Source organism: Asterias amurensis, chromosome 13 (genome assembly GCF_032118995.1).
Source record: "Asterias amurensis chromosome 13, ASM3211899v1".
In the NCBI taxonomy this organism is placed as follows: Eukaryota; Metazoa; Echinodermata; class Asteroidea; order Forcipulatida; family Asteriidae; genus Asterias; species Asterias amurensis.
The window spans coordinates 18,785,571-18,799,841 of NC_092660.1; the positions used below are offsets into that span (position 1 = coordinate 18,785,571).

The following is a 14,271-nucleotide window of genomic DNA, read 5'->3' on the forward strand; positions in this document are numbered from 1 at the left end:
ATACTTATATCATAAACCAACATAACATCTTTTTATGCGCGAATAATTATTGCCAATGTTTTCTCGGCAACGATGTCAAACCATAATAAATGAGCAGTCATCTTGATCGCCCGTTATAAACAATAGTGATTTAACCGTAGCCATTTTTCAATAAGGTTAAACAATTTATTTTAAAAACAATGTAAGTTCCGTTAATATTGAAATTTACTCATTGCCACTCTTCGTTTTGTGCCATGGGCGTGTCAGTTTGAAGTGTCGTGCTTTGGTAACGACTCTGAACACCGCACACAATGTATAGGAAGACCAGGCCGAAATTCACAAAGCTGCTAACTTCACATAAAATACTGCTTGAGAAACGTCTATATTTATTCGGGCAAAACATTCACAAGTAGGCCTACATGTATAAATATTTAAAAAGACTAAGGTAAGACAACAGTGGGATGCCCTGGAGAGCATAAAAGTTAAAAATATTACTGTCGCTAAAAGGCGTCTGTCTTCTAAATCCCAGAAAAACCAGGACAAATAATGATACGTTACGGCAAGAAAGGGCACACCAAAAAGCACAGAAGATAATAAAAATCACTGAACAACTATAAAAGGTCCTACAAGCACACACATGAACACATATATAATAAAATACAACCAAAATCCCTTTATATGACACAAACAGAAAGCCAGTGATCGGCAAAATTGTTGCTGGTGCTGGATTTGGTGTTTTGAATCAAGATAAAGTATCCTACATCATTGTTGTCGAAACCAGTGATGCCGGTTGCCGTTAATCAGGGTTCGTTCACTCCAGACAGTTCTTATCTGTGCAAAGCTGGTCCTACCGCTTTTTCACTTTACTCTTAGCTCAAAGGAACACGGTGCATTGGATCGGTCGAGTTGGTTAATAAAAAGCGTTTGTCACCGTTTGTTATAAAATGCATATGATTAGAAAGATATTTTAAAAGCAGAATATAATGATCCACACAAGTATCACTCGAAATTGCGTGGTTTTTCTTTACCTCGTCGACTAACACTGTCGGCCATTTATGGGAGTCAAACTTTTGACTCCCATAATGGCCGACCGTGATAGTTCGCAAAGTAAAATAAAAAAGGAAAACCACGCAATTTCGAGGCAAATTTGTGTGGAACATTGTATTCTACTTTTACAACATCTTTCTAACCATATCCAAACGCTTTTCAAAGACCAACTTGACCGATCCAAGGCAACGTGTTCCTTTATATTAAAACACGGTTAGCTATGACTGTTCGTTCTGCAAAAATGTCGCTATAAGTGGTAAATGTGTTTGCTTTTTATATGAGTCAAGATAAAGCACAAAAGCTGTGCACAGGGGCCAAAAGTGGGGGTTTCCCATCCCGAATTGTGTCTCGTGTGTCCCTCGACACAGTTATTATATTTTGTTGACCCAGTACGTTCATTCTTTTGACTTTTGCTTTATTTATTTATTTTTTTACTTTTTATTATTACTATTTTTTTTAGAGTGTACTTTTATAATAATCACAGATAGATCATCTACCTCCATGCGAATGGATACATTGACTTGAGTGACCGCTGTGTATTTTATAAGTATAATGTCTGTAATTTGTAGTTTGCGTTTGGTGGTAATAAATAAAAAATCCCCACTCCTCGCCATATTTTACAACGAATCTTGCCAGGAAAATATTGAGATGGGTGTAAATTTAAAGCCATTGGACACTTTCGGTAACAGTATTGTCCAAAGGCCCACACTCCACACCTTTGAAAATTTAGGCTCAATTGGTCATCGGAGTCCGGAGAAAATAACGGGGAAACCCGGCATGACATGTGTTTAAAATAAATCCGTAATTCTCGATTTCGAGAATTGACAATTGTTTTAACGTTTTCTCAAAAAGTAAAGCATTTCATGGAATAATATTTCAAGAAAAGTCTTTCACCATTACCTTCTGTAAACCCTGTAAGTTATTTGTAAATCTGTGAACTTTTATTTTGTTTTCAGTTCCGAAAACCGATAATAGCTTTAAGCATTGAAAAAAACGTATTTTTGTTGTTGTGAACATAATTGTCGCAAAAGCAACTTTTAAAGTATAATTTTCCCTCCGGAAGGCAGTTTTTTACTCTTACTTATAATATTGTGTTAAGTAATTAGCCAGCATTATCTCTTACGTAGCGCCAGCTTCTATTGTCGAGTGTCACAGCAGACGGATTATCCAGTTTAACGTTCATGCAACAGCCGTTGGTGTATCGATTGGCTTCAACTGCGCATGAGCACATTGTTTGATTCGCGGGTTGCTGTTAGATTAAACGCCATTATACTTTGCGCTTCAGAAGGCGACTATTTCAACGTGGTTTCTGCTCTGAAAATACGTGGAAACCCTTGCGCTAAGATGCAAATGGGTGCCAAGAGTAACCAGGAAGTGATTCTGGACACTATCGACTCACTCCGACGTCGTAAGGCTCGTCCAGACCTCGAGCGAATATGCCACATGGTTGAGCGCAAATATGGCGTTAGTGCAGCCGAAGTTGAATGCGAGTTGGAGCGCTTAGTGGACGATGAAGTCGTTTACAAAGTGGAGTACAAAGGTAGCACAAGCTATCGCAATGCCGCCAAATGGAAGCAGAGCCACCTTAGTGGTAACATTCTCAACTCGGCCGATTCCAGTCGTCTATTAGTAGAGGCCGTGCAAGAATTGAGTGGAGGGGTGAAGGCCGACCCCACCTCGGCAACAACTTCTACAAGAGGGAGTTCCACGGCAGGCTCCTCATCAAAGAAGCAATGCGGGCCCATACACATTGAAGATATTGAGAAGCATGTGCTCGCTCGTGACCCGGAGACCAAATTGACCATCAAGATGCGCTTAAGAGAAGCGCTCGAACGGGAGATCTTCTCGGGGCGTCTGGTCAAGGTAAACGGGGGCTATGCGCTGCCCATTCCAGGGGGCGAGCCGCAAATAGTAGCAGAGACTTCCAAAAAGGTGGACCGCGTCAAGAAGCGAAAGGTAATTGAAATATTCATAACATTGAACTCGGCAGAAGTTTTATCTTTTGCCTGCATAGAACAACCGCGATGCTTTTATTTATGTTTGTATACCTCAGGATTGCTGAAACAATTAACATCATTATTTTGTTTCCTGAATTGGAATTTATTCATCACATTCATTTTTTATGACCACACTGCATCCTGATAATAATAACATCCTCCCTCCTAGTTTCTGAGAAACAGGTTTTCATTCGTTGACTAAAGTTCTCCGTCATGAATTTCAGTTTGGGTTAAGTATGCCTACCACCATGGAATTCAACTTGAATTTTACCTGGAATGCGACTGCTGCTGCGCGATGCATAATATTAGTTTCTGAGAATTTGAATCGAAACCTGTGAGATTAAGCGCGAGTTGATTTTCACAGATGGTAATCCCCCATAAATTATTATGAAATCTTTCAAAAAGATGTAGGGGAATTTGTAATTACATCATGCCTAGTACGCTTGGGCGCGTTTGCTGCCGATTGCGGTCTTAAAGAAATAGAGGTAGTGACGTTACATGGGGCAGGTAAATGGTTTTGCGGGTTGCACTTTTGGTTTCCGGTCTGTTTACATTTGGATTTGCCAATAACCTCGGGTGCGTGTATGAGTGCGGCATACCGTTATCGTTGCAAGCATGATGCCGCTAAAAACGACTGTGTGTGTGCATGTTTTGTCTTCAATCTGTTTGCCACACCTGGTGTTATGATGATCTCATGAATATGCATAAGGTCATGTTACCACCTCCTATGCCGGCTTTTGTACACACGCGCGCTACGCATTGGAGCGTGGAAACAATATTATGGTTAGACTTCTGCCAAGTCTGTCGAGTGTTGTATTTATCGTGAAAGTTTCGCTTCTGGTCAGTTCTACTTCTGGTTGCGTTTATTGTGGTTCCAACGATAGAGGGCCAGCTTTCATTGAGCTGCCGATCTGCAGATATTCGTTAATAACTCCAAAATGTAATTACCAAACGCGACCACCTTTGTTGTAAATTAACTTTCACAGGTTATTCTTTTATTTTATACAATAATACATAGGATTAAAGGCAGTGGACACTATTGGTAATTACTCACAATAATTAGAAGCATAAAACCTTTCTTGGTGACGAGTAATGGGGAGAGGTTGATGATAAAAAACATTAGTGAGAAACGGCTCCCTCTGAAGTGACATAGTTTTTGAGAAAGAAGTAATTTTCCACGAATTTGATTTCGAGACCTCAGGTTTAGAACTTGAGGTCTCAAAATCAACCATCTAAACGCACACAACTTCGTGTGACAAGGGTGTTTTTTTCTTTCATTACTATCTCGCAAGTTTGAAGACCGATTGAGCTCAAATTTTCACAGGTTTGTTATTTTATGCATATATTGAGATACACCAAATGTGAAGGCTAGTCTTTGACAGTTGCCAATAGTGTCCACTGCCTTTAAAACAATCGAACTGCTCCAAAAACCCAATGTATACATTGCCTTTAACTGTGACGTTTCTTGAAACCGTTTACGTACCATATCTTGTAAGAGCCCAAGAGGAAAACGTTTCCGTTGATGTGGTAATGGATTTGTGCTAAAATTAAATGGAAACAATTTGGTACCATTTGGTTTGTGATTTTTTTTTTAGGGACGGGCATAATGCAATAATAAACGGTATGAAACCAGTTACAAATTGCATATTGTGGCAAAGTATTATGGTTGGTAACCTTCTAGTAATCAACATGTTGGTTTGCCTTATTTAGCTACTTTTTGTTGCTCTATGAAATTTGGTCCATGAACAGTGGAGCGTGCTGGTCCGCAAGTTGATTTTGTATTTATACACATCTCAAAGTGACGTATCTTTTTGTTTTTTGGTGCGTGCTGGTCCGCAAGTTGATTTTGTATTTATACACATTTCAAAGTGACGTATCTTTTTGTTATAATAAAAGGTCCCGCCCTTGACCCGTGCACGTAGTTGCACTTTTAGTCGACATTTATAAGCAGGAGACTCATTGCTTAGGATATACAGTCACTGCTGCTGAACCCTTTGGGTTGAAACATGATTGAAAATGCTTTTTGTGGATTCGTTTTGTGATATGTAGGCTTCTACATACTTTTCGATGTAATATATTTTTTGTCACAAAGCCTTTGAACAGTTCTTATGGATACCGGCGCTATATAAATTATTTTGATTGGTTGATTGATGGATACTTATGTTTGCATGCGCGAGTGAGGTTTTGGCACATTTTAAAGGAACACGTTGCCTTGGATCGGTCGATGTTGGTCTTTGAAAAGCGTTTGTAACCGTTTGCTATAAGATGCATTTGGGTAGAAGGATGCTGTATAAGTAGAATACAATGATCCACACAATCATGCCTCGAAATTGCACGGTTTTCCTTTTACCTCGTCGACTTAATAACACGGTCGGCCATTTATGGTGTCATAATGTTTGACTCCCATAAATGACCGGCCGTGTTAGTTAGCAAAGTAAAAGGAAAACCACACAATTTCGAGGCAAGCTTGTGTGGATCATTATATTCTACTTTTAAAACATCTTTCTAACCATATGCATTTTATAACAAACGGTTACAAACGCTTTCCAAAGACCAACTCGACCGATCCAAGGCAACGTGTTCCTTTAAGACCCGTTATGCATGGTTCGCCTATAGTTGTTCTAAAAGCGAATAGCATTACACTAACCGTTTAATATCAAAATATTGAAACTTTTAGGGCTGCAAATCTCTTGTGCTTGTTATTCGCAGGAGTGCTCCAGTTCGTGGAGCAAGATAGGCCCTAGGTGGCTCTTCTATTGATCTAGTTCAATTTTTTAAACGGATACTTTTTGTTTGGCTGTGACGCCAATTTGTTTGTTGGAGGTTCAAAGTTCATTTTTCAGTGCACGGTTTGACGGTTTGGCGGGTATGCTCAGGCAGCGTCCGGTGGGACGTGTACTCATTTGCATATTGACATATAACCCTTGCTTACCTAATCAAAGTACAGTTTCCTAGTTTTGTCAATGGCATGTACAAGAAGTAAAAAGAGCGTGTTTATAAGTGATCTATATATAGGAAAATGCCTTCCTTCGCCACTGCGTTTAGGCTGACGGTAATAAGCAAATATTTTTTTATTTTGCCTATTATTTGCAAGGCACGTTGGAGGTCACCAATCAAAATTGTCCCCATTAAAACAGAATGCGTCGTTGTTATTTATAGACAGTATTTAATAACATGGACGATTAATGATGAAATAGTTTCTGTTCTCATGGGCGCTCTATAAAGCTATCGCCATTTAAAGAGAAGGTACACCTTTGGTAATTGTCATCCCAATGAGCATAAAATAACAAGCCTATGAAAATTTGAGCTAAGTTGGCCATCGAAGTTGCGAGAAAATGATGAGCGAAAAAACACCCTTGTCACACGAAATTGTGTGCTTTTAGATGGGAATAAAAGACTTCTGGCTAGAAGTCTTTTGTTATTTTAGTGAGAAAATTGACTACCTCTTTCTCAAAATTTATGCTACTTCAGAGGGAGCTGTTTCTCACAATGTTTTATACTATCAACAGCTCTCCACTGCTCGTAAAACCAAGTCAGTTTTTAAGTTAATATTTGTTTTGAGTAATTACCAAATGTGTACCTTCTCTTTAAAGACACTGGACACGTTGGGTACTACTCATAATGCGCATTAGCATATTGTATAAAACATTGTGAGTAACAGCTCCCTCTGAAGTAACGAAGTTTTAGAGAAAGAGGTAATTTCTCACTCAAATAATTAAATCTGACCGGGGACATCTGAAAGCACCCAAAATGAGCAGCAATCTTCTTTCATTATTTTCTTGTAAACTTGGTTGACCAATTTTAGTCCAGATTTTTCACAGGTTTGTTGATATGTGCGCAATGTTGGGATAGGTCTACACCAAGTGAGCATCTTGGACCATTACCAAACGCGTCCAGTGCTTGTAAGGGTAGTTCCGACGAACAAGTGGATGTCCATGATGACTTTAAAAGCTTCCTAATATATAACTATCTAAATCATTGTAAACTTTCATATCCTAAGATACTAAGTGATACTGTAAACTACTCATAATTTGAATATATTTATAAAACTTTGTAAAATGTGTAAGTTTAAATGTAGGGCAGCATTGAAATAAATGTGTGCAAATACAAATACAAATATACAAATACAAATGAACGAGATGTGTGTGCTGGTCGAAGGAACAATGATTAGATAGACAATAGCACTCAAAACAAAAACAAATCCCGCAAAAACACGTTAGAACGGTTGACCTACGCGCATGCGTTGATTTATCATGTTTAAAGGCACTGGACACCTTTGGGTATATTGCCAAAGACCAATATTTTCACTTTGTGTGCCCCAACATCATGCATTACATAACAAACCTATACAAATTTGAACTCGATTGGTCATCGAAGTTGCAAGAAAACACCCTTTTTGCACAAGATTGGTGTGCTTTCAGACAAAAGGCCTGATGACTCTTTTAATATTTGAGTGAGAAATTCCCTCTTTCTCAAAAACTACGTAATTTCAGAGGGAGCCGTTATTCACATTGTTTTATTCTATCAGCAACTCTCCATTGCTCGTTACCAAGATAAGTTGTTATGCTAAACAATTATTTTGAGTAATTTACCAATAGTGTCAAGTGCTTTTTATAGGCCTATACGACAAGCGCATGTGAAGCTGTGCGTTTGATGGAGTATAGCGCGACGTGTCGATTCGTACTGACATTATGTGCAACAATACGGACGTGGTGATGAATAATAAAATTCAAACCAAAAAATGAATTCAACATTGCATATGTCGGCACTTCAAGGTGAGGGGTGGAGAAAACGCTTTACTGCATTTATTTGGTTAAGGCGCTATTATATTCAATGGATATATTAATCGCTGCGAGTTGTGACAGCTCGCATAATAATGCACCTTTAATTATGACATGGCATGAATTATTTAATAACGATCTCTCACGATCTGTTGGCAGTTATTACATGAAATGATCCAAATGATTTAGAAACTTGTCTCTATTTGTGCCCGTCGACCTAACCCTTTTCATTCGTCATGTATGGCGACATATTTGGGGTCGAGGAAAGGGAAGACCGGGGGAAAGAAAGAAAAAAACTCCCAATGTAGAACGCGTTATGCAAATGAGATATCGGCTGACGTTGGGGCGATGTGTCACGTATGTAGCGTGCTGTACACGGCCCAGTATCGCTGTGTGAATTCACTGTGTTTTCGAGGTCGATGTTGGCCATAGTTTTTTTTTGTGGTCTGTTTTAATATGCCGCGAACGTAATGTCTACGTGTATGAATGCGCGTATGGCGAACGTGTTTAGTTTTGTCATCAGTTTCCTCTAGCGCAGTTTTATAGCCTAACCCGTGTCTTCATGTACAATGTTTAAACTACCGTCATCCCTGTAGCTATTGTATGATAATTTAGTTGGCCCTATACAAAATGTATTTTTTCACCATTGCGCTTTTCAATTTAACTCAAACTCGGTATTATTATTTCGTGTGACGCTTGCATAGTTGGTAACTGGACGGTAATTGTCCTGTTGCTATGAGAAAAAGCCATTATGAAAGGTGAACATAATAGGACACTCATGTTTTCCCCCCAAATGGTTTACTCCCAAACCAGTGGACTTGTGTGTTATTGTCCGCCTTAACTCAAATGGCCCAAAACGAAGGTACATATATTTTTTCACCAATTGTGCTTTTCCAAACCAGTACTATTTCTTGTGGCGCTTTCGTAGTTGGCGAATGGAGGAATGGAGGTTGTTGTTGAAATGTTCAATATGTTCATGTATAGGCCTACGTTGTGACTAGCCGTAGCATGACCAAAATAAGCTTGCCTTTTTACCAGTTCATCACACCCGAACAAACATCGTGGTGCCCCGCAAAGATATTAACAGAATAGGGAGACCGCCATTATTAGATAGCTCAGTTGGTTTAGAGAGAGTGCACGTTTCTGGATGTTGTATGTTCTAGTCCCGCTGTAGTCAATTTCTCTTTATTCATCGTTATCTATTGGATGTTTTTCATAGACCTTATGCACATGACGTCATGTCAGTACGGCGCCCCCGCATTGAGGTCAAAAGGAGGTTGTTCATTGGCCAATCTATGTGCGTTTCTATTGTTTCGTCACCGTTTGACCTCAAAGATGGCGGCTGGATGACGTCAATGCATAAGGTCTATTATTGAGCTAGCCAGCCCGGGACCGCTTGTAGAGAATTCTGACCGTTCCTATGAAGTGTTAAAACTATTTCCCCCAGCTGTTCTGGGCTACTATTTTGGCCACTATCTTGACCTCTGTTAAGAGAGGTCGCTGTGCACCAATAACCAAAGAGGGCCCAAAGGAATAAGCCAACAGTTTGCTGCTGTGATTTAGTTATGATGTGCCAATGCTGCAATGGACGCGCCCACACTGAATATTTTTATCTGAACACAGTGAAGTGCTCGTATCACGCACGAGTACTATTATAGCTAGCTGCATGTAAGCGCAGCGGTTCTCCGTTTTAGTTTACACTCTGCTGCTATAGCGGTGAGTAATATAATAGGATTGAAAAATAATAAAAGCGGTAATTGCTCAAAATAGACTACCCCGCTTTCAACTGCCATCAAATTATTGATCTAGCTTCTGCACTTGTTCACGCTTTATTGCGTGTGGGAGCAAGACTCCACAATATCGTTCTCATGCAACAATACAATTTGGCAGCTTAATCACAAAGTTTACCAACATTTAAAGACACTCACTTAAAGGCAGTGGACACTATTGGTAATTGTCAAAGACTAGTCTTCACAGTTGGTGTATCCATAGAGTAAGGACAGGTGTATCTCAACATATGAAAATTTCAGCTCAATCGGGCATCGAAGTTGCGAGATAATAATGAAAGAAGAAAAAAAACCTTGTCACACGAAGTTGTGTGCTTTCTGATGCTTGATTTCGAGACCTCAAATTCTAAACTTGAGGTCTCGAAATCAAATTCGTGGAAAGTTACTTCTTTCTCGAAAACTACGTCACTTCAGAGGGAGCTGTTTCTCACAATGTTTTTACTATCAACCTCTCCCCATTACTCGTAATCAAGAAAGGTTTAATGATGATAATTATTTTGAGTAACTACCAATAGTGTCCACTGCCTTTAAAGACTCTGGACACTAATGGTAATTGTCAAAGACCAGTCTTCTCACTTGGTGTATCTCAACATATGCATAAAATAACAGACCTGTGAAAATTTGAGCTCAATCGGTCATCAAAGTTGGGAGATAATAATGACAGAAAAAAACATCAAAGTTGGGAGATAATAATGACAGAAAAAAACACCATTGTCACACGGAGTTGTGCGCTTTCAGATGCTTGATTTCGAAACCTCCAATTTTAAATCTGAGGTCTCAAAATCAAATTCGATGAAAATGACTTCTTTCTCGAAAAGCACGTCACTTCATCAGAGGGAGACGTTTCTCACAGTGTTTTATACCATCAACATCTCCCCATTACTCGTTACCAAGTAAGGTTTTGTGCTAATAATTACTTCGAGTAATTACCAATAGTGTCCACTGCCTTTAACAGAATCGCTTGTTGCAAGACAAAAATAAAAGAGCATTTGTATTTTGTATGAGCATCTTCGAGACACAGCTAAACGCAATGTACACCTGGGTCCACTTAACGCAGAATCGTAGGAACTCCACAAATAAAATATTCGTTATTACCACGCCGTACATACGTACACCTGATTGAAGTTCATTACATATATAATTAATTAGGTCTTTTTGCCTGTAAATTTTCCTTCAATACATACACAAAAGACTTTTTGACATTCATCACATGGAGACTACACGTCCTCGAAAGTACGTAGTGTGGTGAATTCATTGTTAAGGAATTCGTAATTCGGAATTGGGAATCCGTAAATGGGAATCCGTAATTGGGCGTCCCGAATGAGTGACGACATCATACAAAGTATAATATTGTGTTTGTTGTTTCTTTCAGCGTATCCGCAAGACACACGGTCCCGACTTCGAGCATGAACCACTCTGCAAACAGCCGTCGTATGACCAACGATGCGACTACTGCTCATTCCACGCCAGCTGCAACAAGTTCGGCCTGGCCGAGGATCTACTTATCTGCAAAGACTGCAGCCTGAAAGGTATGCGAGCTTGGCCTCATTTGGCGCTGATTTTAATTTGGCGCCAAATATGACGCAATTGCGCGCGGAGTGAGGAGCACCACTCGGAGCCCCTTGCCCGACACACGTCTTGTTCCATTGCTAGCTGTCGTCACATTTTACAACCAAAATCCTGCATGAATTACCTTCCAATCAAACGGCATGCCAATACATAATTACGCATGTTGTCTCGCCTCCAGAGACCGTTTGCATTGGTCGCCATGTTTGATGAATCGTGCACGCGTGAAAGGCCGTCATTTCGCTGAGAGTCGTGCGCAGCTAGTTCGTACACTACTGGCGTACACGTTTTCATTTTTTGTCATCAAAGATGGCTGTCAGTGACGTCATGTGCAATCCATCTTGTTCATGGTTCTGTTTATCGCAGAATTCTGTTCTACACCGAGTCATGCAAAGAAGATAATTTCCTTGTGACGTAAGCGCAGAATTTTGCGGTAAACACAGTCATGAAATCAGCACTGAATGCGTTGGAGCAATTGTGAAATAATATATAAATATCCAAATTGATGTTTTTGGTTTTGTTTCGGGAAGGAGATGTTTTCCGATGGACCTAAACAAAGATACAGGTCTTAGCAGTGGTTAATAATGGTTTAGCTTTCATTAAAGTGGTCAGTTACCATAAACCTCTTAATGTGTTTGCCTTGCAGTTCATCCATCATGCATGAGATACTCGGCCGAGTTGGCAGAGAGGTCGCGTCTATCGCCCTGGCAGTGCATGGACTGCAAGACATGCCTCGTCTGCAATGAATCTGGAGACGCTGTAAGTACAGTGAACCCATCTAAAACCAAGGTAAAGCTTTGGAGCCTGATGATGACGGACGTGATGCAAACCAACCGTGTGGCTCTTGAAGAGCGAGTGGTCACACAGTGCGGACGTCATGTTAACAATCGACGCAGCTGTGTTCGCTAACTGTTAATTATGGCCGATATATATGGCACTCGGCAACGGGAGTCTGTGCTAAAACAACATTTTATAGACGACTCTTTTTTCCCATTATGAAGTCCCTATCTATTTCAAAAATGGAGTTTCACTCTATTTCCTTTTCGAAACGTTGGCTTGGGCTTCGTCATTTTTCTTGGGAAACCTGTTGGAAATTGCCCTTTACAAGTGCTGATAGCTGGCATTTGTTGTCTAGTTACAAGATAGTATCAATTGAAGTGAAAGCTAAAGCGAAAGGGACCTTTAACTCAACCCGGTTTGGATGCAGTGAATTGCAAAAAGAAGCCATCTTCTGTCTGCGATCAAAATTGTCGTGACCAAAATGGTCTGCCTATAAATGGTGGTGTTACAAATGTTCATACATCTTTTCATGCCTCAATTTTTGCTTGCTCCCTCGTTTGATTCTCACAGGACAAGCTTCTCTTTTGCGACTCCTGCGACAAAGGTTACCATATGTCATGTCACTATCCACCAGTTTTCAAGAAACCAGAAGGTAACGTACCATGATGTTGTTAGCCACTGTAAAACTGATACCCGCGTCCGTTATAATGTAAATTTTGTTGGTATCGGCAAAATGGCTGACAGCGGTTGTCAAAAATGTTAGAAATTTCCGAGGGAAGAGGGAGCTTCAAAGAGGGAGCTTCAGAGTTTGAAGGGTTGTCTCAGACTTGACACTTAACGAGACACGTTGTCTTGTGTCGGTCGAGTTGGTCTTTGAAAAGCGTTTGAAACCGTTTGTTATGAAGTAGATAATTTAAAAGTAGAATATAATGATGCACACAAACATGCCTCAAAATTGCACGGTTTTCCTTTTAATTCGCGAACTAAAACGGTCGGTCACTTTTGTGGAGTCAAAATTTTGACCCCATATAAATGGCCGACCCTGTTTGTTCGCGATGATAACGCGAATGTAAGGGGAAATAGTTGTGGGAATGTGGCCTTTGCCGGTATATGCATCAAATTATGCCATGAGTAGGCTATTGGCTATAGATGGATTGCATCAATAGATGGATTCCAATACGCGTCATCGGCCGCCATCTTTGATGTATTTTACACGTGAAAAGTGCGTGCATGATATTTACGCGCATACATCAAAGATGGCGGTCGATGACGCGTACTGCAATCCATCTATGGCGACATCACAACTATGAACAAATGGGTATTTGAAGAGGACAAGCATGAACCCATGAAATCAATGGTTCCAGGGGAAAAGTTTAATAATGTATCAAGGTGATGGACTATTTTGGTGATCGCGCCTATGTTTCGGTTGATTATTTAATTGTAAAAAGCTAGGGTTTACACTCTTTTCATTACCTAAATTGTATTTATTACAGTGTTTGTTCCACCTTATGTAGGGGTTGGGTGTCTGCTTTTTACAGCAAGTTTGTTTTATTTGTACACTGCTTTTGTACAGTTTGTTTAGTACTCATATAATTTTATATTATTTTTTTATGACGATGTGCTTGAGAATACACGTCGTTTAGAGGTTTTGTGGAACTTCCTCGGACTACTCTTGGTCAAGATGTTTTGAGTGTGCGAATAATTCAAATAAGTAAAAAAATAAATATTGGTAAATTTCATTTTTTTAGGCTAGTGTATTTTTTGACGTCAATGTGATGTAATTTTACAGTTTGTATTTTGAGGTAATTTTTATTGTGTTTTGTGCCTTTAAACTTCTCTGGACTAAGAGGGCGTCATATCAAATCCTAATTCACCAGGGGTAATTAATGGATACCTGTGAGGGCAGAGATGGTTCTTGTGATTGATTTAGCCGATTAGCGCATAACTAATGTTGCACAGGCTTCATACTCCCCACCATGGGAGCTGAGATGGTTTGAAGAGTAATTGATGGCCCAGTGACAGGGGTAAAAATGTGAAGCGCTTTGGGACGTTCTCTGGGTGTGAAAAGCGCTATATAAAAACGGGTTGTTGTTATTATTATCATGTTCTAGGCAAGTGGGTCTGTTTCACCTGCGAGCGAGACGAGGAGATGGAATACTACTCCAGTGATGGTAGTGCTGTGCTTTCAAGCAGTGAAGGTAACTTTACAGAGTGTTTGTAACTTTTGTCGAAATGTTTAAAGGCAGTGGACACTATTGGTAATTACTCAAAATAATTATTAGCATAAAACCTTACTTGGTGACAAGTAATGAGGAGAGGTTGATAGAATAAAAC

The 14,271-nt window shown here is 39.8% G+C and overlaps 1 protein-coding gene across 2 annotated transcripts in view; it reads left to right on the forward strand.

Annotated features, from left to right (window-relative positions):
- The window catches only part of LOC139946175 (histone acetyltransferase KAT6B-like), a 30,669-nt gene that overhangs the window by 9,815 nt on the left and 6,583 nt on the right, over positions 1-14,271 (forward strand). The window contains exons 1-5 of one of the 2 annotated variants that reach the window (XM_071943795.1): positions 2,275-2,982; positions 10,964-11,120; positions 11,804-11,916; positions 12,508-12,589; positions 14,049-14,135. In XM_071943795.1, the coding sequence (XP_071799896.1) occupies positions 2,371-2,982; positions 10,964-11,120; positions 11,804-11,916; positions 12,508-12,589; positions 14,049-14,135 (1,051 nt within the window). In that variant the 5' untranslated portion in view covers positions 2,275-2,370. Of the gene's footprint in view, positions 1-2,274; positions 2,983-10,963; positions 11,121-11,803; positions 11,917-12,507; positions 12,590-14,048; positions 14,136-14,271 lie in introns of those variants that run through there. The other variant, XM_071943796.1, reaches the window with a different exon arrangement.